Source organism: Cyrtonyx montezumae, unplaced genomic scaffold (genome assembly GCF_038088225.1).
Source record: "Cyrtonyx montezumae isolate F1298 unplaced genomic scaffold, pur_monq_1.0 scaffold_19, whole genome shotgun sequence".
In the NCBI taxonomy this organism is placed as follows: domain Eukaryota; kingdom Metazoa; phylum Chordata; class Aves; order Galliformes; family Odontophoridae; genus Cyrtonyx; species Cyrtonyx montezumae.
In genome coordinates this window covers 626175-653429 of record NW_027071925.1, presented here as the reverse complement: position 1 = coordinate 653429, position 27255 = coordinate 626175, and the positions used below count along the sequence as shown (strand labels likewise).

The 27255-nt window shown below is 44.7% G+C and overlaps 1 protein-coding gene across 1 annotated transcript in view; it reads left to right on the top strand.

Moving 5' to 3' along the window:
- Nucleotides 1-21611, top strand: part of SHISA6 (shisa family member 6) — a 215597-nt gene extending 193986 nt beyond the window's left edge. The window contains exons 4-6 of the mRNA XM_065735121.1: nucleotides 802-864; nucleotides 12159-12311; nucleotides 20818-21611. Of these exons, the coding sequence (XP_065591193.1) occupies nucleotides 802-864; nucleotides 12159-12311; nucleotides 20818-21368 (767 nt within the window). The 3' untranslated portion in view covers nucleotides 21369-21611. The remainder of the gene's footprint in view (nucleotides 1-801; nucleotides 865-12158; nucleotides 12312-20817) is intronic.
- The last annotated feature ends 5644 nt before the right edge of the window (nucleotides 21612-27255 follow it).

Here is a 27255-nt window from a genome sequence, read left to right as displayed (position 1 = left end):
AATCTTCTCACCCAATTTAATATGGTACCCTAACCAGGCAAACAGATCTGGACAAAGATAGGTCATTCCTTATTGATGGTTTTCTGGAAACTAAGGATGACAGAAGTTAATCAGCAGTCACTTGCCAAATGGTTTTTGTTACAGTGAGACAAAGCGAACAGTGTTTTCCACCCAAAAGGACAGTGACTAATTACTGCTGCCATTGACCATGCCATGACTTCTGCTGTTGAACATTCCCTCTTCAGCTTGGTGCATTTACTCATGAATGCATCAGGTCTTGTGGGATCCTCACCTCTTAGAGAGGGAGAGCTCCACCCAGGTGCAGCTATTGAGATGTTCTTCCTGCATTTATTAGGCTATTAATTTGATCCTTCCCTGTATGCATGTGATGTTGTTGGGGATGGTTGTGGTCACAATGGGAGAGTCTGTTTTCCAAGTAGCTGATGTCCTGAAAGCTCCATGTTGGATGGGGAGGGCATGGAGCTGGGGTTCTGACGTTCCAGCTCTCCCAGGAAGATGCCTGTTAGTCCATGTCTGGACATGCTTCTTACCTTTGCAGACTACTCTAATTTGCAGCATCAGCAGAAGGGGAGCAGTTTCTTATTATCATGTTCTTCTTGCTTCTGGAATTTTAAGTGAACTGTATAACAGACTCTTCTGCTTTCTTAAGCATTTTCTTCTCCTTTCTTTAATCATGCTGAGATTTCCTGTGAATACTGTGAGCTGTAATTATCATCTGCAGATCAGTGGGTTTGCTAAGCTGTTTCTTAAAGGGATCTTTTTTTTTTCTGTGAATTTCAGATGACCAAGAACAAAATTATAATCACCTGATACTAAACAGTGCCACCCAGACACCTACACATGGTAAGAGAAAACAGAGCAAAATTACACGTGTTGTAACTTTCCTCTGCCAACCAGTAACATTTACTGGTATCAAAGTATGTTTAATGTTAATTGAATGGTTCCCATGGCAATGATGCATGAATGATGGATTCCATTAGCATTAAACATAGGACCATATTTTTCATTGGTGCACACAATTAAATATGGCCCAATCTTGTATAACTTTAACCATCATCCTTGTGTCTCCCCCTGTCTAGTTGTTCCCTTCTCACTTCCACATGAACAAAGTGCTGTCAGATTTAACCACGCAAAGCAGTAAAAATGGCAACCAGAGAAAGGCCCACCTTGTTGGCCAAGCTACTGAATTCATAATATTGCTCATGAATATTTTTCAGACAGAGCAGGACACTGAACACGGGGTAAGGGCTCTTAAACTGATGTGATTTTGGCATTACAATATGTGGCCAGAGTTCGGGTTTGCTAACTCCAAACTGTCCAACCCATGCTTGCACGGGTCTGGCTGGGATAATGTACTGAAACCCACGACTCACCATCCAATGTCCTTCGAGTTTCTTGTATGCACAATAGATAAGGACTGTGAAGAGATCTCCCCCTGCTCACTTTTCATAAACAGAAATGTTCCTTACTGAACAATTTCTGATGTTTGCTTTCCCACCCCTTTATGGGTGGGACATTTCCCCACCCCTAGGAACTTAAGAAAACCAGAGCACCTGTCATGTCACTACACGCTCAGCAAGGGGCACAGTCACTGTCCTCAAGGCCTCAGAAGTGACACCTCGGTAGATGTCTGGGGCAGCCTATCTCTACCATATATCCTGTCCATCTGAGACCAACCTTTCCAGAGATCCTTTGAGAGGAGAGATGCTTTGGTCTTCAACACAAACAGCTTCAAATGTGTTAAGCCTCCTTCTGACACTGCTCTTGCTGAGCTCCATAAAACCATGATTTTCATGTATGACCTCTATGCATGGTTTAACATATTTAGTGACAACTTTTTCTTCAGCCCCTGTCCTCTTGACCTAGTAAACTTACAGATGCCCTTCATCACCTTCAGCCACTTTCAATAGTTCAGCTGCTCTTCAGAGATACTCCTTCATTGTTCTCCTACTTTCTACTGGAAATATTTTAGCCTGGAGTTGTGCCTTCGCTTCCCCTAAGGACAGAAGCCCTGCCCTTGATCCTGCTTTGCCCAAGCTCCTTCCTTGGACTTCCTCAGCCATGAGCTGTGGGCAGCATGTCACTCCCTGCATTGCAGCAGTCACGGACCACCCAGCCAAACCCCCTGCTCCAACCAGACCCAAACCAGTCTTTGATCCCCTGTCTCTGTGCAATCAGTCCAGCCTCTGAATGCACCCCCATCCGCTGTACTTTCTTCCCTCTTCACCTGGTGCCTTGTCTCGGTCTCCTCCTTGTTCTTCCCTTTTAGGCTTTGAATGTGAGATATTCCTCCAGCACTCGTGGCTGGAACCCCGTTCCTGCTGAGGAACCAATGAGTGCTGACATCTCATCCTAACATATATTGGTTCTCTCTTCTTGTAGCTCTAAATTTATGTATTTGTTACTCTTTTTGTTCTGGCATTTGTTTTTCACTCTGTAACTTCATCTTGACTAATATTCTGGAACTGGTTTGTTGTGAAAGTTGTGTGTACTCCTTTAGGAACTGCCACACTTTGCTATAAAAAATGGTGGGAGAACAATTTGCTCTTGAAGAGCTTTGGTGCTTCCCCTTCCTATGGGCTGTGTGCTGCTCAGCCTGCAAGTTACTTTCTGTTGTAAGAATACTTTTTTGTTCATCTCCCAAAGAACCCAGAAGTAACACAGGAGTGTTTATTGAATGTGAATTGGCAGTCTCAAAGACTCTCCAAAACACTTTCATAATGTATTACTTTCATAAGAATCCTAATAGGATTGGAATTATATTTCCTTATCTCTGCCTTTCTGCCTCCTACTACTTGTTCCTCACATCCTCAGCATGCCAGCCTCCCAGACCTGCCCCACCAGACCCAGATGAGACCAGTTTACCTGCATACGTGTACACAAGTGTGAAGGTAGTTCCATCACTAGATCCATATTGCATTCAATCATTCAGAGTAACAACACGTGCTCAAACAGTTAAACTTCCCCCTGGCATTTCTTTTTTTATCAGCTTGAGAGAGAAAATCAAAACAGACATACTCATGATCTTGGCTTAGAAACTTTTGCTTTTGTTCTTCACTACTGTTATCTGAAGATTCTGGTTGTACAAAGCAACTGGGATGATCTGACTGCAAATAATGGTATGATTTGTAGTTATCTTTTCTTCCCAACTTATCCGTGTGGTCGTGGACACTTTTGTTTAAGATATAGGAGTGCTACTGCTGATGAGCCATTGCTTGGTGAGTTTAAAGAAGTATTTGGACTTTTCAAATAAGGGATCAAAAGAGCATTCAGTATTCATAATTTATTGCTGAATTCTGAGATAGTTCAGTAAAGCCACAGATCTAATTTAATTCTCTTCCTGGGTAGAACATGGCATACATTTTTCTGTGTGATTATGCAGATCTGTAGGTGGACATGAGCTGTCTCATTGAGCATTGCATTTGTGAGCTCTGCCCCTCAGCCTCACTCTCACCTGCAACAAAGGGACACACTAGCAGAAGAAGGGAAAGAAACCAGTGCAAGGCTCAGGACGTGCCCTGCATCACACATGGCCCAAGTTCACTCTCTGCTGAAGCAAAAATACAGAGAACAGTTCTCATGCTATCAGCAGACTGCAAGCAGGGCAGAGGATGTAGGTGACGTGCCACTAAACAGTGTTGTTAACACAGAAAGATATTTCAACCTGACCTGACAGAAAACCCCTCCTGTAACTGAAGGAGCTCCTCACAGCCTCCCTGGGGGCTGCTCACCCAGCAAGATCCACTTCATCTGCTTTATGTGAAGAGGAGGGTGAGTTGTTGCAAACTGGATTATGCCTGTAAGGATGAAAGCTCCAAGGCTCTGTGCTGATGATCTCCCTCCCACCTCCCATCATCCTAGCAACGTTACAATTCCTTATCTTTTCCTGCTACTCCTATTTGAATGACCATCCAAAGTCATGCAACTGTGGGAATAAGCAGAGGAGATTCTTCACAACCCAGCTGTGGTGGATATGGGGCCCAGAGCTCTGTAGGGGTCCTCCTCACTGAGGAGGTATGACAGCCAAGCCTCCACATCATACAGCTAGTCCTTTGTAAATGCAGAGCAGATAGCACCAGATCATCAGCATCCCCAAAGGTTTTGGGAATCATAGCAAGCTCTTAGCATGCAGGAGTGACCCAGATGTTCTGTTCCACTGGAGCATCAATTCTGCCAATCAGTATTTTGGAAACAACCCTCAGTACCTCCACTAGCAACACAGCTTTGTTCAGCTGACACAGTAAGAAGATGGCTAACACCCATCTCCATGAAATGTCTGGTCTATATCCTGCTGCCTGCAGATGCCACTGTAATGAGCCTTCTGCAAATACAAGTAATGTTGATCCGTTCCATACCCTTTTTACTGCTATGGCAGACATCTTCCTGTAAAGAAACAAATTGAAAGACAATAAAGTCAACCCAAGACCACAGAGATCAAGAAAAGCAACAAAACAGATTGGATTTGAACTATGTGAGATGCTCAGGTTCAGCATCAGGTTCCCAGAGCTGAAACACAAGAGTCTTTGGTTTAACTTGCCTTGGGTTGCTGCACACATTTCCTCAGTGTAAGGGTATGCCCATCGCAGTGGGTTGTGTGGCCATCTGATTACACTGAATACTTCCGATGCAGGAAAGAATAACTACTAATTAATGATGAGATCATATATAATCTGTTCTGTCAGGCTGTTATTGTTTAATTAGCCTAGCACTGGTAGCACTGGTGAGCACAGGGTGAGAAGAACGTCTCCATTTTCATGCTGCTGTGCTGGGATGGAGGGTGACGCATATTTATCCTGTTGTGGATAACAGAACATGCTGGGGAAGGCAATTTCAAGCAAAGAACAAGAGCAACAACCATAGTGCTTATTGAAGGCCCAGAATTCAGCAGCATGACTTCCAGTGCCCTGCCTCTGACAGAAGGCTGTTGATTTTCTTGTGGTGTGGGTTGTTTGTGTACCTAATTCACTTTTAGGGCATTGAAAGTCCCATTACTAAGGGATCTAACATCCTAAATTCTGCTTTCAGTAACCTTCTTCAGATCTCAGTTCCTCTGAAATCAGAAGTTTGATCTTGGTTGCCTTAGATCTAGACTTTCCTTTTACAGGTTTTAGCTCTAGAAGAAGAATGCTACGATTGTTTGTGGAAATGTAGAGATTTTGTATGCAAAAGGTGAATGAGTGCTCAAGCACTTGTTTCTATAATGTGCAACTGAGGTTTTCATGTGAAGTGCAAATACACCTTTTGGTATATTCATTTATCTTGTTAAACTACTCAGATTTTATACAAAATAAGCACATGCAAAATATTCTTAAAATATGAAAAATTAGAAGCAAAATGTACAGAACTGAGGCAGCAACAAATACATGCTGACTGCTTGGGCTGAGTTTCTGTAAAGCTTATTACTTTATTTTTTACTGCTACTTAAGTTTAATCTCATTATATTTACTGCATATTTAATTATGCTAAACCACTAAGTGCCTTGTATAAAAATTCTTTTATTTCTATATAAATAAAAAGGGATTTGCTAAATAATATAGTTAGTAGGAAGGCCATATCATAATTTTTATGTAAGTTCATTGCATTTGATGATGAATACTTGGTGAAACCTATGGAACAAATGGCTTTGCTTCAAATTTTGAATTTGCTCAAGTGTTTTTCCACAGATAATGTCTGAGTTTGCTCTTGTGGAAGTAAATTCAATTTTGTAACCATACCCAAGTGAACTTCAAACAAATTAGTATGTAAATATGCATGTATATGAGCGTTGTTTTTTATAACTCCCTCCCTCCCTCCCTCCCTCCCTCCCTCCCTCCCTCCCTCCCTCCCTCCCTCCCTCCCTCCCTCCCTCCCTCCCTCCCTCCCTCCCTCCCTCCCTCCCTCCCTCCCTCCCTCCCTCCCTCCCTCCCTCCCTCCCTCCCTCCCTTCCTTCCTTCCTTCCTTCCTTCCTTCCTTCCTTCCTTCCTTCCTTCCTTCCTTCCTTCCTTCCTTCCTTCCTTCCTTCCTTCCTTCCTTCCTTCCTTCCTTCCTTCCTTCCTTCCTTCCTTCCTTCCTTCCTTCCTTCCTTCCTTCCTTCCTTCCTTCCTTCCTTCCTTCCTTCCTTCCTTCCTTCCTTCCTTCCTTCCTTCCTTCCTTCCTTCCTTCCTTCCTTCCTTCCTTCCTTCCTTCCTTCCTTCCTTCCTCCCTCCCTCCCTCCCTCCCTCCCTCCCTCCCTCCCTCCCTCCCTCCCTCCCTCCCTCCCTCCCTCCCTCCCTCCCTCCCTCCCTCCCTCCCTCCCTCCCTCCCTCCCTTCCTCCCTCCCTCCCTCCCTCCCTCCCTCCCTCCCTTCCTCCATTCCCTCCTCTCCTCTCCTCTCCTCTCCTCTCCTCTCCTCTCCTCTCCTCTCCTCTCCTCTCCTCTCCTCTCCTCTCCTCTCCTCTCCTCTCCTCTCCTCTCCTCTCCTCTCCTCTCCTCTCCTCTCCTCTCCTCTCCTCTCCTCTCCTCTCCTCTCCTCTCCTCTCCTCTCCTCTCCTCTCCTCTCCTCTCCTCTCCTCTCCTCTCCTCTCCTCTCCTCTCCTCTCCTCTCCTTTCCTTCCTCCCTTCCTCCTTTCCCTCCCTTCTTTTCATTTCAGATATTCAGGGCATCTTCCTTCCCACACAGTAACAAGACTTTGGGGGATATATTGATAAAATAATTCTTGCATGATTTTTCTAACATCAGACCCAAAGCTTCAATGTGGGACAATCCCAGAGGATATGAAAATGATTCCCTGCACTGTCACATCTCCTCCAACAATTTGTTCAGAGTTCTGTATCTATTGTGTTTAAGACACTGTTTACAAAATCATAACAGTTAATGACTGTTTAAATTAGATTTATCCCCAATAGTAATATATGTGAGCAAATTAGAAGATAATCAGATCTCTGGAATATAACCTACAGAACAAGTAGACACGTTATGCTACACCATTCGTACTGCAGAGCAGCAGATCTTTAATGAAAGTGGGAGGAGAGATGAGCCAGGTGATCTGGCCAACACAGTGCCAACTTTCTGATGCATTCAAGTCACCGTGTTTAATTGAGATGTCACTGGCAATCAATGATTCAACCTATGCAACAAAAAATATTCAACTTATGCACAAACTTTGCAAACCAAATTGCACAGAGATCATCTCCACTCTTCCCTATGGGAGGAAGCGGAGGAGCTGCTCTCTGTGACAACACAGTTGTAAGCACAGGGTTATGTGTGCTCAGAAACATCTTCATGCCAGTACAGATACTATTCTGCTATGCCAACTGTGCTGTGTGCATTTATTGTTGGGGCTTCATCTTGCAAAGTGCTGGTGTAGTTCACTTTATTCTTTAACACCTTATTTCTCTGCAATGAGACCTTAAAGACCTCCTCCCAAAGTCATCCTGATACGCAGAGGTATTTTATTTTTCTCTCACTGCCTTTAAAACCCTGTGTCTCCAGCTCCTACGAACAAGGGCAGCTATCCACTGGGAAGCTGCTGATTTACAGCACAGCAGCTGAGCTGGGAATGTATAAACCTCTGTGAGATTCTTTGTGAGAGACGTAAAACATGATTATTATCAGTGTTTATAATGAGAAAAAAAGAAGAAATATGTTTGAAAACACAGATAGCTCCCCCCCCCCATCCAAAAAAAAAAACAAACCTGAAGATAAATGCTGTAAATGTTAATTCCAGTGTGTGAACACCAGTCCTGCACCTGCTGTAGCAGCATGGCATTCCCAGGATGGCTCAGGATGGCACAGGAGGTACCAATCACCACCAGGTACAGCCAGATTTTGCTGGGGAATGCATCCCTTTGTAGGAGCCCGAGTCAGAACTGGAGAAGACTTTGTGTCTGAGCCTTCAAGTGGCTGAGCAGAAGGCGGTGCTGGGGAGCAGCGTGTGCTGTGACAGGGGGCTGAGGCTCTGATGAGCTGAAGCTGAGCAGCAGAAGGCTTTGGTTGTATCAGCTTCTTCTAGGTGACATTGTTTGCTTTCTCTGGGCGAATGTTTTAAAAGGCATCTGTTGAAATATGTTGTGAAATTCACACAACATATGTGCAGACTCATATGCAAATATGGAGCACATCCTTTTTTGCCACTTGAGCTTTGTTTAAAACCATGCCGTAAATTCACTTTTTTTGTTTTTTTGTTTTTTGTTTTTTTCCTCCTGGTTATCATTTGCCCCTCTTCTTGTCGTCAAAAAGCTCTGTGCCTCATATAAACACACTTTGAGAGAGAAAATAACGTTAAAGAACAAGCTGCTTTGCAGGGACTTCAGGCATCCTTTCCACAATAAGCTTCCAGCCTTAAATATCCTAAGCCTGCTCCTCAGTCCTGTGTGCTGGAAGTGGAACAAGGCTCTCACTCAATAGAGAGTGCTTTTCCTTCCCTTATAGATCGTGAAAGTGCATGCAGAACACAGAGGGATGAACCCACAATGGCAGAGGGAGGAGCAGCAGCCCCTGAAATGCACGCGGGTGGATCCATGCTCAGCAAAGAGGAAGTGCTGCAGGGCTGAGCCCTCTCCTGAATTAATCAGAGAGATGCTTTCAGAATTTTAAGATGTTGCTTTGGTTGTAAAAAGGTATCGCTGCTTCATTGCTATAGCAAGGAGAATTTAGAAACCAAAAGAGAAGAGACTGCTGGGTTGTGTTCCCATCTCTGTAGTGCGTGCCCTGTGTGAGCTTGATTTCCCCCATGCTCCTCTGCAGATAGCTTTGCAAATTGTGCCCAGAAAGCACGATGTGTCAGAGGGGCATAAACTGTCACGTGGCTGCAGGATGGAGGTGAGGCAAACATGGTCTGACACCGACTTTCAAAGGACATTCCTCTCTTTTCCAGTGGTCACTTGCCCAGAATGTAGAGCTGAACTGGAAAGACTGGTAATGCTGGGGAACAAAGCAACCTCAGCTGCTGTGCAGGAAATGGAGAGACCTTTTTATTTACATCTTCTTAATTAATTAGGTTTAGCACCTTCAACAGAAGCCAATAAGCACCACGAAGGAAAAAGGGAGACCAGGGAAAGGTGTGGCTCAACTCTGGTGTAGAAGCAAAGAAGTGCAGAAGAGGTTTCTCCTTCCCAACACCTCTCAGTTCTCCAATGTTGCCCTCAAACTACATTACACAAAAGGCATCTGAAGTTGTCTTGATCCTTTCAGCTATCCCTTATTTTGCTGAATGATAGGTAGTGAATTTCAAGGTGACTTCTCATTTGCCAAAATATTGATGGTCTGTTCCTGACTGACTGGATGGAAAAAGCAGTCTGAAGAGGCAGTGATTCTGCACAAGCCCATTGGATAAACATGCAGCACTTAATTTCACACTCTCTGTGCAAGTGGTCAGTTAATGCTCAGTGCTTCAGCACTGAACACAGCTCCATGCATTTAACTGGGCTTATTTCAGCTCATCCAAACCCCCATACAGAATGGAGATTAGATACAGGTTCTGGCTGAAAAATTTTCAAAGAGATGTTACCCCAGGGTCCTTGCCCTACAAGCACAAGTAGGAGTGGGCATATCGTTTCAATGCTGATAGAGTCTCTGTTTACTGGATAATATCTAATCAATTGTTTCCACCTCCCTGATGATGTGATGCACTTCCTAATCCTTCAGTCAGTCTATTAGACATGGGTTGAAATCATCAGCAGGAAAATAATGCTCTCAGGGAAATGTTACAATAGCTGTATGCTCACTTGGGGTCACGTTCTTTTTGCCAGACAATAACTATTCCAGGAGTGTACAGACATACATAACCAATAGGGAAGCAGCTTTTATTAACCAATACAGTTATTGCATTGTAAAAAGGAAATCTTCACCTTTGCTAAATTTTGTCAGAAAGTGCCTCATATTTTCTCAGAATGAGGATCAGAATGATGCTCTGGCAGAGAACTAGGATTTTTCCTTTCATTCGGGTGGCTGCCAGTTGTTGAGCCCAGAAGAGAGCAGGCACACACTTGCTGATATGTGCCACAGCAGAGACATCTCCTTTGCCCTCCCCCTGTGGTGCTCCCCACACAGGATGTGGTACCCAGTGCTGGGCCCGGGGGGCAAAAGCTGCTCTTCTACATGCAGCCAAATCCCACAGATAGATACTGAGGAAGAATGCCCCAGTATGATGCTCTGCAGGAGGCTTCCTCACATGGAAGAGTGCACAGAATCAGTGACAACAGGGGCACAAGGGAATGAGTTTGGGGTTTTGTTTGACATGGTGGTTGTCATTCAAATGCCTATGCATGGGGAGCACCAGATCTCTGATAGGTCCCACATCCATCCTTCCAACCCTCTGTGTATACTGCAGATGCTTTGACATGTCCTACATGACTCAAGTGCTACCGGACTGAGCCCTTTGGGAGCTGCAGAGGAGTGCTCGAAAGATTCTGGCTTTGGGAAACCTTGAGTGTCCTGCAGGAAAACAGGAGTGTCAGCCTCTCCTTGGCTGAGAAGCATGCAAAGTTTAGGGGACAGATTATAAAATATCTAACAATTATAAAATATCTAACCAAAGTCGCAGTGGAAGGAGGGTTGTGGAGGCAGCTCTGCTTCCCCACATGCATGGGATCAGCAGCAGTCTTTCTTAGGCAACAGTGAACACCAATGAAGTTGGCAAAATCTGAGTGCTCTGAGAAGATGTGCCCTCCAGTGCAAGCAGGACTCCATGCACAGGGGAGGAGGTTGTCTGACTGAGACCATTGAATCTGGGAATTGAGTCTAGAAAATATATGCTGAAATGACTATGCTCTACTTGGGTAGTTCTCATTTAATTTTTTTTATGGGAGACAAGAGAAGCTGGAGAATGTTAGGACATTGCACAAAGCTAGCACATTTGTTTAACTTCTGGGCAGAAGCTGTGACTTATCTCCCAGCAGTCATAGACGAGGGGGAGTAAGAGGGCCTAAAGGCACATGAGTGAGTACTGAGTTCATATGGCATTACTCTTTATGAGCATCCTTTGGAGGGCTGCACGACAGGGAAGGGTGAACCCAAGACGTAGGCACTCTGCTGCTTCTTGGCTACATCAGAAGGTTTTGCCCTCTGATTTCCCTGTCAGAGCACACCACAAGTGACCATCTCCTTGGCCTTTTCACCCAGCTAATGCATTCCAGCACTGCTGCAAGCCCCCGCAGAGCCCCTTTCCATGACCCTGTAGCCTGTTCTAGCTTTGCTCCCAACAATTGCAGTCCTTGCTATTTTCAACACCCTTATCTCTGCCTCTTTTAATACTTCAACACAGGGGAGTTAGAAATGCTGTAATTCAGCAGGTCTCTGTCCCTCAGCTGAACTGATGAAAGACTTCTTTCTCATCTCGTGGCAAAGGGATATGATGTCAGCTACAAGGCAAACTGCAGATTGCCTGGACTTGACTTCTAACATCCCAGCTCAGTGCTAATCCTTATTGACAGCGCCCTCAGCATTAGCATCCCAACAGAGGGAGTTTTAAGCTGACCGGGGGCTCTTTTAGTGACCAGCAAAGTGAGGACAAGCAGAGGGCAGCATCCTCCAGCCCTGCTTCTGTGCCTGAGGAGCCTCCCCAAGCCCTTTGTCATCTTCTGACTGCAGCCAGATGTGCACTACACAGCTCTGCTTCATGCTTCAACACGACAGGGGATGTATGGCCATCCCCAGAGCCCACCAGAGCTCTGAGGCCATGGACTGGGTTTTGTATGGGAGCTTCCAGGTTTGGAGCAGTGACCTGAATTCTGGCATGCTGAAAGAGCAATTTGATTATTATGAACCCATAGACACATTTTAATGGCTATGGAGATGGGAAAAGCATAGCTTGCTGGGGTAAAGGTAGGTGATGGTGCATGAACTTGTGCAGGATACAAAGGGGTCTGTCCACCACACCATGATGGAGAGCTCCACGGTAAGTGAGGTGACTCTCACCAGACCCCTGGAAGGAGGGTTGGTCTGGCACCAGTTTGCCTCTCTCCATGATCACTGTGGAGAAGGAAGCAAAGCCACACAATCCATTTTATACCATCCTGCTGGAGCCAGTTCAAATCCTGTCCAGGAGCTGTCACTGAGGCTGGCTCAGTTACACAGCTCTCCCTAGCCAGAGCTGTGGGAACAGCTCACCCCTCTCCCCTTGTTTTGATGCATGCTGTGGACGTGTCTTTTTTTTTCTTCTTCTTTTTTTTTCCTGCAGACAAGCCACGGATGAACAACATCCTTACTTCAGCCACCGAACCGTATGATCTGTCCTTCTCCCGGTCCTTCCAGAACCTCTCGCACCTCCCACCATCCTACGAGTCTGCTGTCAAGACAAACCCAAGTAAATATTCTTCTCTGAAGAGACTAAGTAGGTGTCAGCTCATTTCATTTCCTTTGTATCTCATTTGCTTGTAAGCCACAGTGGGCACAATGTTAAGGCAATAATCTTCCCACTGTTGTTGTACTGCCCAAGTTGGCATCTCCAGTAATGATCCTCCTGGCTGCTGCTTCCCATCAAGGGAGGGTAGAGAGAAAGAGTGACTTCATTACTGTGAGAGCACATGGTTATTTGCTTTCTGACCTCCATCCTGTGCTGCCTCCCCCTTTTTCTGCTCCTGATAGAGTCATCTGAGATTCCTTTTTTGCTTTCTGTTGGAGCCAGGATGAGTTGAGCTGGCTGCTCAGAGCAGCCGAGCTCAGCCCAGTGCACCCAGGGCAGATATCTCACCATCTGCAGGAGCAGCAGGAACCAGATGACAAACACAGGTTGATAAGAAGCCGCTGAATTGTCTGGGAACCTCCATTTCAGTAGGAGCACATCTGCCTGCACTCAGCAGTGCTGCAGTCCACCATGTTTCATGGTCCTGACCAGCACCATACATTGGGTTTTGATGCATTGCTGATGTCTTTATGTGTTGCTCTCTGGCTTGTTCACACTAGGAAGTATCTATTCTTTATTGCTGTTTTACATATTGCATTGTTCTGTCAACTTTTCTGCAATGCTCCAGCACATCACTGCTCCTAATGCTGAATATTCACATGGAAATCAGCTCCAGTGAGATTTAGAAATAAGTGATATTTGTGATAAAAAATGCTCCCTCTCCAGACTGAGACATCAAGTCTGTAGTGTGTTTACATGGACATGTTCTGGGTGCAGTCAGGTACTCATGCTGCCTCAGTTGGAAAAATAACATACGTGTCTACACTTGCAGTAGCTTCATTGAAGGCAGATGAATACAATGAGCAGATGCTACTTCCTTGGTCTATATAAAATCTGCATTCCCAATTTAGCTTGCTAAGAGAGATGTATAAAAGGAAGTGGCAGTGAAGCCCTTGGACTGTCCATAGGATATCCCAATACAGAGGATTTTCCAGAAGAGAAAAAGCAATGGAAATGTAGCACATAAAAATCTCAGCCCACTCCTTGGCACTTCAATGTGGAAACATGTTTAACATTTAGGCAAGTATATTTGACATGCTGAAAAGTAAGCATGTGCTTAGCCACATTGCAGAGCAGAGATAAAGTATTTAGGGACTGGATCCTGCCATGTACGTGACATTTACTTCCTGATAACATTGGGAGTCACTCTCCTAACCAGAAGCATTTTCCATTCCCTGCATCCCTGTGATTAGCTGTCCATGTTCTTGAGTAGCTTTGATGATATTGTTCAATACTGAGAAACCCTTGAAATCATGACATTGAAATACAACTGCTTTAAAATTTCCTCATTTCAAAGTGATGTTCTATTTTCATTTTTCGGATGAAATAATGTAAAATTATATCAAATTGGATAACCCTCAAATTGCTTTCATTTCTAATTGATTTCCAGTGCTTGGGATTACCTGGGATAAGCACTTCCAGCACAGGGGCTGGGAGACATCTGTCTTGACATTACTGGGAAAAGGTTAAGGAAGCACCCACCAGGAACTGCACCAGTGACTCTTAACTATGGCTCTTATTGTGATGGTCCAGACCTCTTCCAGCCTGAGATTCATCTGTTGTTTTATATACTGTGCATAGATGCTCATTGAAAACTCCTTGAGCTTCCTGCTAAGGATATTGATGTATCTCACTGAAACATTAAAAAACAACAAATGAATGCTAACTGAACCTCCCACACCTTCCAACATCTGGAAACGTACATCAGATTTGAATTCTTCTCTGTATCCACTCCTGCAGTGCTTTCCTGGCTCACAGTGAATATCAGTTCACTCTGACCATGCAACTCCATCTGTGCACTGGTTGCTACCTTACAAGATGTCTGATCCACAGGGTCTCAAAAAGCTTGTTTTGCAGTTACATTCTTACATGCTCAGCGTGCCCCTCAGCAGGTCACAGGAGGGAGTATGTACTGACTTCCTGCACTGTTTCCTAGATGTTTGTTTAAAAAGACAAAAAAAGGTTTGTGTTAAGGTGCCAAGCTCAAATGGCTTTGAGAGTGTGCAGAGTACATCATTCCTCTTTGTAGACTTGGGTTGGAAGGGACCTCAAGGATGACCAAGTTCCAGCCTCGCTCACCACAGGCAGGATTACCAGCTGCTAGATCACGTACTAGATCAGGCTGCCCAGGGCCCCATCCAGCGTGGCCTTTAACACCTCTAGGGATGGGGGATCCACAACTTCTCCAGGCAGTCTGTTTCTCCACCTGACCACTATCTCAGTAAAAAACTTCCCCCTGACATCTAACCTAAATCTCCCCTCCTTTAGTCTAAAACCATCCCCCCTCATCCTTTCACTATCTACCTGTGTAAAAAGTTGATTTCCCTCATGTTTCTAAACTTCCTTGGAATATTGGAAGGTCGCAGTGAGGTCGCCCCGCAGCCTTCAGTTCTTCAGACTGAACAAGCCTAGCTCCTAAAGGCTGTCCTCATAGGAGAGGTGCTCCAGCCCTCTGAGCATCTTTGTGGCCCTCCTCTGGACCTTCTCCAAAAGCTCAACATCTTTCCTGTGCTGGGAGCCCCAGTATTCTATCTGGGGCCTCATTATGGCAGAGTATAGAGGGAAATCTCCCTTGCCCTGCTAGCCACTCCTCCTCTGTTGGAACCCAGCATACTGTTGACCTTCCAGGCTCCAAGCACACACTGCTGGCTCTTGTTTTCTGTTAACCAGGACTCCTAAGTCCTTCTCAGCAGCTCCTTGTATGAGCAATTCCTGCCCCTCTGGGCAGTCATTGTTTCTGTCCCCATTCAGGGGACACCTGGCAGTCAATATCAATCTAGGAACATGAGAGTTCATCTCTGGTCATTGGCTGTGGAAGATACGTGGGGCTCATCCACACTCTTACCACTTCAGCAGCATTGTCCCTGGGAGGAAATTCTTGATTCCTGTTAGGAAAACACCAGCTATTTGCCCATCACTGTCAGACCTAGGTAGAGTCTGCATCCCCATGAAAAGTGGCTGATAAATACCAAGCTAACTACCTGACACTGTATGTTTATGTAGCTAAATAAGCAGTGTCAGCTCTAAAAGTGCTGAGCACCCCACGCTGCCACTGGGTTTGCATATACACTGCACCTCTAAAATCATAGAATCACCAAGGTTGGAAAGGACCTCTAAAATCATCCAGTCCAAACAGGAATTCAGATATTCCCTTTAAAAGTACCAGCAATATAATTTTCCTATTCCGTATAAAGGAGCTATAGACAACAGAAAATCTGGGGGAAAAAAAATAAAAAGCAGGACTTTGCAAATGAATTATTTCAGTTTTTCATATTTACAATTACTTGTTTCTAATGAACTCTCTGTCATCATTAAAAACAAAAACAAAACAAAACAAAACAAAAAGAATGCTGTGAAAAGCTCAGTAACAGATACTGTATTTCTATTTGAGTCAAATAGAAGGCATTAGATACTGACTAGGCTTCAGCTAATGGTCTGGGTTTCTTCAGTCTAAAGGTCACTTGTTTTCACAAGTAGGGAAAGACATCTGAACTAAATAACCAAGAAGAAATGCCAAGAAAAAATACCAAAAAGAAAAATAGTTTATTATCAGTGGGAGTATGGTCAGATCCTGTCCTACTTCAGCCATCAGGCATCTGGTCTTTGTTCCATCCAGGCATCTTTGTAATTGGTGATGAAGGGCAGCCATCTCTGCAGTACCAAGGTGCCAGCCTCTCTCTGACCCCCGAGTTGCTCTGGCAAACTATCAAACCCATCACTGGATAATAGGACATTTTTGATGCTGGGCTTGTGCATGGGAAGAACAGTGGTGAGCGGGGTGTGGGAACGTGCAGCTGAGCAAGAGCATCTGTGTTAATTCAGCCCTGCCCAGCACCCCAGGGAACTGCAGCTCCAAGATGAGTGAGGAAGGTCAGTCAGAAGGGAAGCTAATATTTTCAGGCATATTAAACCACTTGGTATTGGCTGAAGGATCATCACAAATGACTTGGCAGCTTGAAAATGTGAAAGAGGAAAGACAAGGCCAGCAAGGGAATACACTGGAACTGCTGAGAAAGAAAAGCAAATAAATTGCTCTGATGACCTTACGTACAGATGAACGTGTATATGTTTTAATCTGGCTAACTTAGAACCGTGGGGAGTCAAATCATCCTTGGCTTTTCCGCTCTTTTCTCAGAAACCTACCAGTGTTCCTCATTTCTCTGATTACAGCATCGGAGGAGCTGTGCTTTGCCTTCCTGCGGTGGCTTTGTCTCACTCATCTTAGGTAGGCTGAGGTGAGATGTGAGGAAAAACTCATTCTGGGCTCTCCCTCCAAATGAGAGAAACAAAAATCTCCTGTGGAGGTCCAAAAGCAATCAGCAGTCCCAATGATCGGTGAGAGTAGCCCCAACCATGTTCCAGGAACTAACATGGGAGGAAAGAATGGGAAGAAAAAAACTTGTCCAGAGAAATGTGATTGCCCTTAATTCCACTGCTAAGCATTTGAAAAACTTGAGCAAAGCCCCATAAATATGAGACAGGCTTTTATTAAAAAAAAAAAGAGAGAAATCTCCATTAATCAATAGAGCAGTGATTTCCTCCTGTCTGCTCATCAGTTCTGGCCTTTAGAAAACCACTCAGGACATCTTTTTGAATTTTAAGCACATCTTTAAGGGAGAAACCTATTCAATTGCAGTTTTATTTTGGTTAAAATTAAAAATGCCACTTATCACATGAGCATCAATAAAACAATAAGGAGTAGCAGTATCAGGGCCTTGTTATCCCTGTGAACTTGCTGATGTAGTGAGGGTGGGATGAAGCAGATTGGAAGGTTTCAGGTGTTGGGCAAGTGGATATGCCCAGAGAGTTGGTGGGTGGCCCATCCCTGCAGACATTCCAGGTCAGGCTGGATAGGGCTCTGAGATCTGATCACACTGCAGCTGTCCCTGCTCATTGCAGGGAGTTGGACCAGATGGTCTTGAAGGGTCCTTTCCAACTCAAACCATTCTATGACTCTGCACTTTTGGTTTTAGCAGACAAAGGTGACCAGGCTGGACCAGACAGGTGATGCACCTGGAGCCTTGAAGCTCTGAAGCCTGAAGCCATGTTTGTCTCATTGTTCTTTGGTGCAGAAATGTAGCTGTAGAGCTTACCCTTCAGCACAAAGGCACTTGTGTGATACTTGGCTGTGGTACTTGGCCTCTCATCGGGATGCATCCTCCATTGCTGCTCAAGTAACACTCAACTGACATCACCTCCCGGAGTCAGCAGCCTGTTGAAAGTCTGCTTGCTACCTAATTAAACCAGCATGTTGTCAATGGTTTATGGTTTTGATTCCTTTGAGAAGATGTGAAGTTTGTCAGCACCTGAAAATGTTCCTGGAATAGCTGTGCCAACATCTACCTGGATGCTTAGGACCACCTTTAAAAGTGAAATCAGGTCCTGCAAGGAGAAGGCCATGCAGACTTCCATCTTCCATCTCTTGAAACAGTGCAGAAAGGGTATTTTTAATGAAAGGATATTTGTAATGTTTCTAACTAGCAGAATTTTTTTGAGTGTAGACCGTGCTGCATTGTTCATCTAAATTAGCAAGGAACAACTTTGAACCACTTTTAATCAGCTGATTCTGCTGCTTCACTAGCAGGCTCAAACCACTGCAAACCTCAGTTAAGCTGGTTTAGCTCCTCTGGCAATTACCATGGCCAGGTGTGAGCATCCAAGCACATCTCCATTTGGGATGTTCTCTGCTTTAATTACATCTATTTAGAGTCACTTGGGCAAATCCAGCAGCAATTCTCTCATCCAGAGCAGAGGCCAAGTGCCAGAGCACTAATTGCTCAGCTCCAATTCTGCAGCCAGCCTCACACATCATTATCAAGTCCATGCACACTAAGTGTGAGCAAGTCTGTCTATGGCCACATGACAGAATACAAATTCAATACTGAGAAACCCTAACATTACTGTCTAACATTACTGTGGCCATACAGAATTCCCCAATTCTTCCCAGGCTTCCTAAAAGGTGGTTTTAAAGGCACAAGCGTTGGATGCCAGGGGAGCTGCTCTCTGACATTTGCAACAAGATTCTTCCTAGAAGTTTGTTATTATAAAAAACAAACAAACAAAAAAAAAGGACATTTCTACAATATATACTCTGCTGAGCAAATCCTGTCCATGATGAGCATGGCAACAGAGGAGAGCTCTGAGTAATCCTCATGTCCTGGCAGAATGTGGGCTGTCAGGAGAGCTCAGCAGCAGTGATGGTGCCAACAGGGTGTGCTTTTCAACACATGCATTCTCAGCTTGCATTTTTGGATGCAGAAAGACCAACCATCTTCGTCATGGACCCACTGGTTTGTATGGACTGTTTATGGGAACATGAGGAACACCATTCAGGGAGTATCAAAGACTGAGAGAAAGAAATCAGTGAGTGAGGTCATCCAGCACAGGCTGCTTACAGCATCATGAGTTCTTCCTGAAGTGCCCAAGGCACTAATATAAATGCTCTCTTGTGAACAAATTTCTGGGATGCTGTCAGCACCCAATTAAGTATCATAGAGCGCTGACATTTCCTCAGCTAACACTATGGCTCATGGGACAGCCAGCCAATTCCTCAGTTGATGTGATGTGTAAAAACTACAGATTTATGTCTTCATCAGAATAAACAGTTTCTGCTTAACTGCATATCACCAAGTTTCTGCGTAACTGCTACATATATTGTATGTCTACACAGACTCCAAGCACTAGAGGACAAAGGTATGGCTCCACCATCTCATCTGCCATGTCCCAGAACAGGATGCTGTCCCACAAGAGGTTCATCTACTTCACCCACTTCATGATTGCCTGTCCTGAATCAGATCTTTGTGATTTTTATTGCTTGAACTTCCTCAGAAACTTTACATATGCATTTTTTCTCTTCTACCATCTTATACTTTCCCATCTTACATCTTCTGTATCAGTAGAGTGAAATACTACAGCTGAGAAAATGAAAGGCCTTCCTTTTCTTATAATCTTTGCTATATATGTCTTATAGACAAAAGATTTTGCGAAGGAATTTTACAGCAGGCCTCAGGAGTGGCATATAGGAGATGATGTCCATCAGCACTTGGCTAGAGATTATAAGTGTATATTGGGTCATGCATGTGTTCCCATCTCTGAGGTCCCTGTGCCCCGCTGCTCCCATAAGATCAGTTTGCAAGAGACCTTGTTCTCTCTGTAAAGTGGAGAATTTGTCTTTGAATGGGGAAGACACTTCCTGCACACTAAAGGATTTCTGTTATCTTCTTCATGGAGATGAAAGCTGCTTGCCACATGTCTGAGATGAGCCCCACTCTGGGGCCTTCAGAAGCCACTGATGAGACAGGAAGGATGGGACACATCAAGAAAACATCTCAGAAAAGGAACTGGAGGAGAAAGTCACATACAGATTCTTAGTGTTGAGCACTAGACACATCTCCATCCCCCAGCCCATGGAGACACTGTTGGGATCTTCCATTTAATGACAGTGCATTTCTGATAAGGGAATGGTGTTCCATGCTTTGCACCTGCAGCCACAGGCACACTGTGATGGTGCACAGGCTGTGCTTGAAACCCAAAGACTGATGATTCTCCTTCCAGCTAGGCAGTCCTACTCTCCCATCTTAAGGCATATGAACATCAAAGCGTTTTACCATAGATTTGGGTTTTTCCTTCATGTTCAAACCACAAGTTGTTTGAATCAGATCACTCCATCTGCTCTGGGATTTAAGCAGTGTGCTGGGATGTATCTGCAGCAGGTAAAATCCTCCCTGAGGCTGAAGCATTTGTTTGAAATCCAAAAAGATCTCTGCAACAAAGAGGTCGTTCAAGGCAGAGAAGAAGCAAACTGAGCAAGCAACTTTCCATGGGATGAACTCCACAATATCAAGTAGTGTATAGAAACACTGGAAAATAAAACCTCAGGCATATGATTCAACATCTCAGAGAGAACATCCCATGCCCACCAGAGACACTTTGTAAGCACATTTACAAATGTTCAAGAATTGTAATTAAAAATGTTTTGAAGTAGCTTAGGGGTTTCACAGCAAATCCGTATCTGAGGCCAGAGGTATGAGTTTCCCCAATGGGGAAACTGCCTCAGCCTGCTTTCTTTGTGCTTTCTTCACAAGTGCATCGCGAAGGCGACGATGGATCGCTTCTCCATAACTTGCTGTTTGTGTAAATTGTGTGACACCATGGTCCAGGCTCAGCAGCATGCAGAGTCTGTTGTGTCTGTTGTGCCAGAAGGTGTGATGCATCACAAAGGGGATTACACCTGTCTGCACACAATTACAGCTGGTAAGCCCATGGCCACACAACGCATATGGGGCTGGCACCCCTCCAACAGGCAGCATCCTGACATGGATGTCCATGCCCAGGGCCAGCTCAGGTCCTACTGGGAGGCTTCTGCACGGCTGTGCGAAGCACGCTGCCCATTCTCACTCTGACATTTCTAACTGTTCCCTTTCTTTTCCCACAGCTGACAAAGAGGCTGATGAGTACTACATGAGGAGGAGACACCTGCCCGACCTGGCAGCCCGGGGAACGCTCCCGATCAACGTCATCAAAATGTCTCAGCAGACCAACCACAGGGACAGGCCCCGCCGCCCCATCAGGGCCATGTCCCAGGACAGGGTGCTGTCCCCTGAGAGGATCATGCCTGAGGAGTTTAGCATGTCCTATGAACGGATCCTCTCAGACGAACAGCTTCTGTCCGCAGAGCGTCTCCACTCGCAGGACCCCCTGCTCTCCCCGGAGCGGTCGGGATACCCCGAGCAGTCTATGTCACGGGCACTGTCACACACAGACGTCTTTGTTTCAACACCTGTCTTGGATCGCTACAGGATGACAAAAATGCACTCCCATCCTAGTGCCTCTAATAACTTGTACAATACCTTAGGGATGAACCCGACATCTGCCAAGCGCCAAGCATTTGCCTCCCGACGGCACAACACAGTAGAACAACTGCATTATATCCCAGGACACCATCACCACTACCGCACAGCGAGCAAAACAGAGGTGACTGTTTGATATGACCTCGAGCATTGTAGATATTCATTAAGGACTGGGGTGGCCACAGCACCCCGTACTGCGGTGGCCTTATAGGCCAAGATAACCTCTAATAACTCAGTGTCTGAAAAGATTTCTCTGACAGTCCCATCCACATTGTTTTTAAAGCTGCCTCTACATCAGTTCCACAAGGAGAACCCATCCAAACTGATAATAGTGAGGGATAATGGAGGAAACTTCCTGACATGCATCAGTTTCTGTCAAAGAAAGCCATAGTGAGTAGATGACTCCTTCCAAGGGCTCACCTACATTATCTGATTATTTTCATCAACTGATGACTTCTCATTTGCTACAAGCAGAACATGCAGCCCGTGACAGGGAGAAGGAAACTCAGCGCCCCATCCTGGCAGGAAGGGGTCCTGTTCTCGTCCCTCAAGCCAGTCCTCATGGTCGGCCTTTCAGTAGTACGTAGGTCAGCTTCTGGCAGCTGGGGATCACCTCCAGACCACTCAGTACCAGCCAGCACCCATCCATCTGTTCTTCCTCACCCTTGGAACAAATTCAAGGGCAGACTTTCCTAAGGGACTGGCAGATTTAGGGACAGGAATAGCCTGGCTGAGGAATAAAGATTTAGTTTATATTAAATATACTCATAAGATAAAAATATACTAGTGCCTACAAATCGCCTGCTCTCTCAGTGTAGGAAGTAGTGGGGTTGATGTGTTCAATAAGCACAAATATACTGAAATGCTTGTTAGACCCCTTCTCCACTCATTCTAGTATCTTACTGTCTCCAACATGTAAATAGGAAGGAGGAACAGCCTATCTCTTCCTCCAGCTTCTTGCCACTGCTGAGGCTCTAGTGCCAGAATTTGTTCAGCTTCACTATGCTGATCTGCACTGGGGGAAGTGCTGACTCCACCAACACCCCTGCCAGGAGAGGCTACCACGGCTTTCATCCGAATTTCTCCCCAGAAGTTTCTTTTCCTGATAGCATTTTCCACCCCTGTTCCTGAACATGTTTCTTTCTTTTAGTTGCAGCCTAGAACTCTGTATGTAGCAGATCTCTTTCTGACCTTAGCCGAAGCTCAAAGCTGAGAGTGTCTGTCTACCAAAAAGCAAGTTGGTAATTTTCCATGGTTCTCTTAATATATAATGCCCCAAAAAGAAACCTTCCAAATTCCAGTTCCTCCGAGTCCCAGTCCTAACCATGCAGACAGTTCCATTTCATGCATATAAATTATATATCCAACAGAATTATAATCAATGGGCATGTTGTATATCTAATATAATGGTAATTAGATTATGTATATTTGTAAAATCTTTTAAGATTAGACTCGTGGGCCCAGAATTTGCAAGGGTTTTGTCTGTGGCTTTCTACCAAGACTGGGATCTGCTCTGGATTTTTGTTGTTGTTGTTGTTCCTTTTTTATTATTATTATTCGTTTTCCTTTAATTTATGCCCCTTCCGAATTCTGCACAACCAATTCACATCAGAACTTTCTTTGGCCAGGAAAGGGACTCCAGTTCTGCAGGCCACCCAGCCCCAGTGCTGTAGCCTCAGTGGTGCTGGGCACTGCCCAGCACTGCCCATCCATGGTGTGAGCTCAAAGCCCCAGCACATGCATACACCTACACACAAACCCAAAGGACAGGCATGATCCTTCCCTGGGGTGAAAGGATGACTGACTTTAGGTTGTAAACACATTTCCATATGGCACATCTCTCTCATGTCCTCACCCTGAGTCTTTTTCTACTTGCTCTTCATCAAACTCTATCTAAATGAGCTCTGTTATCCTCCTCCCTGCAAATACCTCCCACCTCCTGGCCTTAATGATGTTCCCAGCTCAGTACTGCATACATTGATTGTAGGTTGTTGTGAGCTTGAATCTCATGCAGGGGCTCATGATGCAGCACCTGGTTCTTCTGGGGCAGGATGGGCAGGAGGAGCATGCCATCTATTCCAGGTGACTTCAGAGAGTCTTCAGTGGGGGCTTTCACTGTGCTATAGTTTGCAAAAGAGATACGAAGCCCTTCTCTTTCTCAGACCATGCTGGGGTTGCTGCTCCTTCATGGGAGCTTTCTTCTTCCTCGGCCGTTGGAAGCTGTGTTTAGGATAGAACCCATCTGAGAGAAGTACTGGGGCTTTGTTTGACGGAAACTGAGCTAGAAAGGAACAAATAAGTCGACGTTATCTAAGTGGCCATTACCATGCAGCCTTGGGCAAAACCATTCTGGGCAAAAAACAGAACTGTGTATGAATCAGGGTGGAAGTTCAGTGGCATGGGAGGGACAAGTAAGACAAGGCTCACACCTCATCTTCAGTCCCTTTCCTTTGATGGACACTCCTCTCCCCTGACTACCTCCAAGTTCAGACATGGCACATTTCTTCACAGAGTGCACATCCCTGTGCAAACGTTGCCCTTGGTGACTGACATCCCTGCACCAGAAGTTTGAGACTGATTTGAAGAGAAGAGAAACAAGCATGACTGACGGGAAGCAGTCCCTGCTAAGTTCTGGGGCTCTTCCATTCATTTTTGTCCCATCCAAAGCCAGGATCTTCCCCTCTGCAAGAAGAGGGATGAACTTATGAACACTGTGGGAGAGGAGGGTCCACCCTAAAGTCTGCAGGAGCTGAGGTGGAAGAGCTGGAGAAGCAGAGATGACCATGTGAGGGTGTGGGTAGGTCAACACTCTTCCCACTCCATAGCTGTTTGTCCCAAGCTCTCATCTTTGTCTAAATGTTCCGTTTGTCAACTGAGAACCTGCTGGACCAGATGCAAATATGGAAGTTTTACACCCAAGTAGCCCATGCAGATGCTATGTTATGCTCCAGGCCATTTGACCTCAGAGCCTTCTCTTATTCTAACTGACCAACATCACAGGCCTTCTGCTAACTTGTCCTACCTGGGCAATTATCCTCCAAAGAAATCTTGTCCCCATCTCCTCACCCCTTTTACCCATGCAGCAGTTTCAAGCAGCTGTGTCCCATTGGAGTCATCTAACAGCCTTTCTAGGCCAAATTGCTCCTGGGACTCTCCCACTAACACAGAAAATTTTCCATCAATTTCTTTCAGAACACACCAAGGCCTGAATGGCTGCAACTTCTTCTGGGCACTGTGTTCTCTCGGCTTGCGCTGTGTGTTGGAACAGCTTGGTATAGCTACAGTAGTAGCAGTCCAGCACGTACAGGTGGTCTTACATGATTTTATTCCTTTTTCTGAGAATTTGTCACCAAAATGGCACTTGGTCCAAGGCTGAGAGTACTGAGAGTCATGGTCCACACTCCAGTCCCCAGCACTTAGGCTTTCTGTGGTCAACACATAATGATAATCACAACACTTTCCTATTCCACAGAGGCATTAAGAGGGTTCATACCCATAATGTCTTCAAGTGCTTTGAGACCCTCCCATAACAGACACTGTAGAAGAGAAAAACATTTTTATTACTGTTGTTTGTCACTGTTGTCCTGCCACATCGTGTCTGATATGTTGCAATTCAGTCTGTCCAGAATAAGAGTCCTGGGGTAGGGGGATGCAGCCCCTCAGACTCACACTGCTTTCCTTCTGGTTATGGTCCCACTAGCAGGCAGCAGTCCTTAAGAGCACTGTTACCTGCACTGTGACTTTTCTGCTTCCTCCTCTTGTCTGAGTCCCCATTTCATTCTGCACTCAGGACAAAAGCAGGAAGCAGTCACGTTCCTCTGTACAGTAAAATATGATCTGCCTTGATTAATCTAATATACTCTGAAGAATTGATCTGTCTTTTTCTCCAACTCACAGATGCAAACACATCTGTGGAGCATCCAGTTCCAAGTGTGCATGAGCAGGGACTGGGGGAGGGTGATGTAAAAAAGTTTATATTCTTTCCTACAAACTGATAATTATTTGCATTCCCCAAGCAGCAACACTTAATAGTGAGTTGCAGTGGGTTTTATATAATAATATATAAATATCTCATTGTTACAGATACACGTGTTTATGGGTATGCACATAAACACACATATATACATACACACTGTAAAAATGCAGTCATAAAGTTCTAATTGACCCTGTATCAATCTAAGCTTCCAAAATTTATTGACCCACTCTTTGAAATGTGGAAAACTGTTTTTAATCAACCGTGCAGTTCACCATACAGAACAGAAATTTTGTCATAGAAGACTTCTAAAGACAGCGAATTGTGTTTTAAGGAAAAATGAAATATTTTTCAGTGTTTTAATGTTCCTTTTATAAACGATATTCTCTTTCCTGGGGATGGGGCGGGTGGGAGAAAGAGTTAAGTGGAAATAAGCCCTCCTTTCCTGGCCCAGATTCAATTTCTGCCTACTGTTCTGCTAACCTGACCAGCTGCAATGCTAATCCCATAAATCTGGGCTTTGGGCATGCATATTTCTGTGCTTTTGTCCATCAGAAGCTTTCTCACCAGAAGTCCACAAGAGCCCGGTGTCACGTTTTTGCACAAGATGTGTAGTTCCTAGTAGCCAGGAAGATTTCTTCATCTCCTTCCTCTACATCAAACAAAATCATTATGAAACAGGGTAACTTTAATTGTGTTTGAGGTGAGCGTTCTAATTTGTTAACAACTGGCCATCTTCAGTTCATGTGATGGTGGATTAGCTTAGTTTTGTTTCAAACTCAGCTGAAATGTACTTAACACATACAGGTTTCATGTTCAAGTATATTTCAGCAGAGTAAGAAGTTAGTAGGGGAAATATGTGAGAAGGAAGCTGAAATATTTTTCCTACAGAGTGTTGCTAGCAATAAGCCTGTGCTGGGGCTGTTTCTTAGAGAATGGTCGCTTGTATGTTGTGTATGGATGGATGGTGGAAGCTGCTGCTCCCAGCCTCTCCTAACTGGCTCAAGGCTGCCAAGGAGGTGCCCTCAACGAGCCCACATCCCACTTGGGAAAACCAACCGACACTTCACCTTTTGGGGGCAAGGGGAGAGTCAGCCCAATGACGTGAGCTTGTTGGAGTAAATCTGGAGATGAAATCTCAGCAGTGAGCAAGGCAACGTCTCATGTCTCCACCATGACCTGTGATGTCCAGGAGGTCTCAGCCGGAGGAGACGTGAGTTTCCCCATCCCCACCCTGTGCCCATGTGCTTCGTACCCACTCCCAACCTTCTGTCTGTAAATCTGTTAAGCATTTTTGTAGCAAGAATTTCTTGGCTCTGAGAAAGACACTTCTTACTGTAATATTTTTAGTTTGGGGGACAATATTTCCTAAGAGGGGTTAAGTGGATATTTTTGTGCTTTAGCCCAGTTTATGGATTCCATGTTTATTATACAGTAGTACTGAAGAGGAAGTACGTTTGTATCTATAACTTTGCACAGACTCTTGGTTAACCATTAAAGAGGCTTCAAGATGAGCAGTATTTGACTGTTTTTCTCTGTATTATTCTTGTTGTAATACTTACCCGTAAAAGCACATTCTGTATGTACTGTAAACAAAAATATTATCAGTTTAGTAAAATTTAGTCTTAAGGATTTTTCCACTTTTGTCAGTAACAAATATTTATGGATTCAAAAATAAAGGCAATTTCAACATATAAACTGTTTCCTTTTGATATCTATTGGGGAAAAATAAAAGGCCGTTTTCCTGGCAGTCTTCCCAACCTTTGTAACCAGCGTTTGGAAGGTAGATATCTATATTTCTGTGTGTACTTAAATAGCATCTATTAAAATGAAAGCTACAAGGTCTGGAAGAGTCATTATTTTTATGTTATTTATTTATTGCATTTCATCATCATTCCAGAAAATAGCAGGGTGAAGAAATGAGACATGATATGCTGTAAAATTTTGTTGTGCGAGCCTATAAGGTTTTACTTTAAAATTGACCTCCTTGAATTTTACATTGGCATGCCGTGATTCACTCTCCATCTAGAAAGCCTTGTTCTGCAAAGTC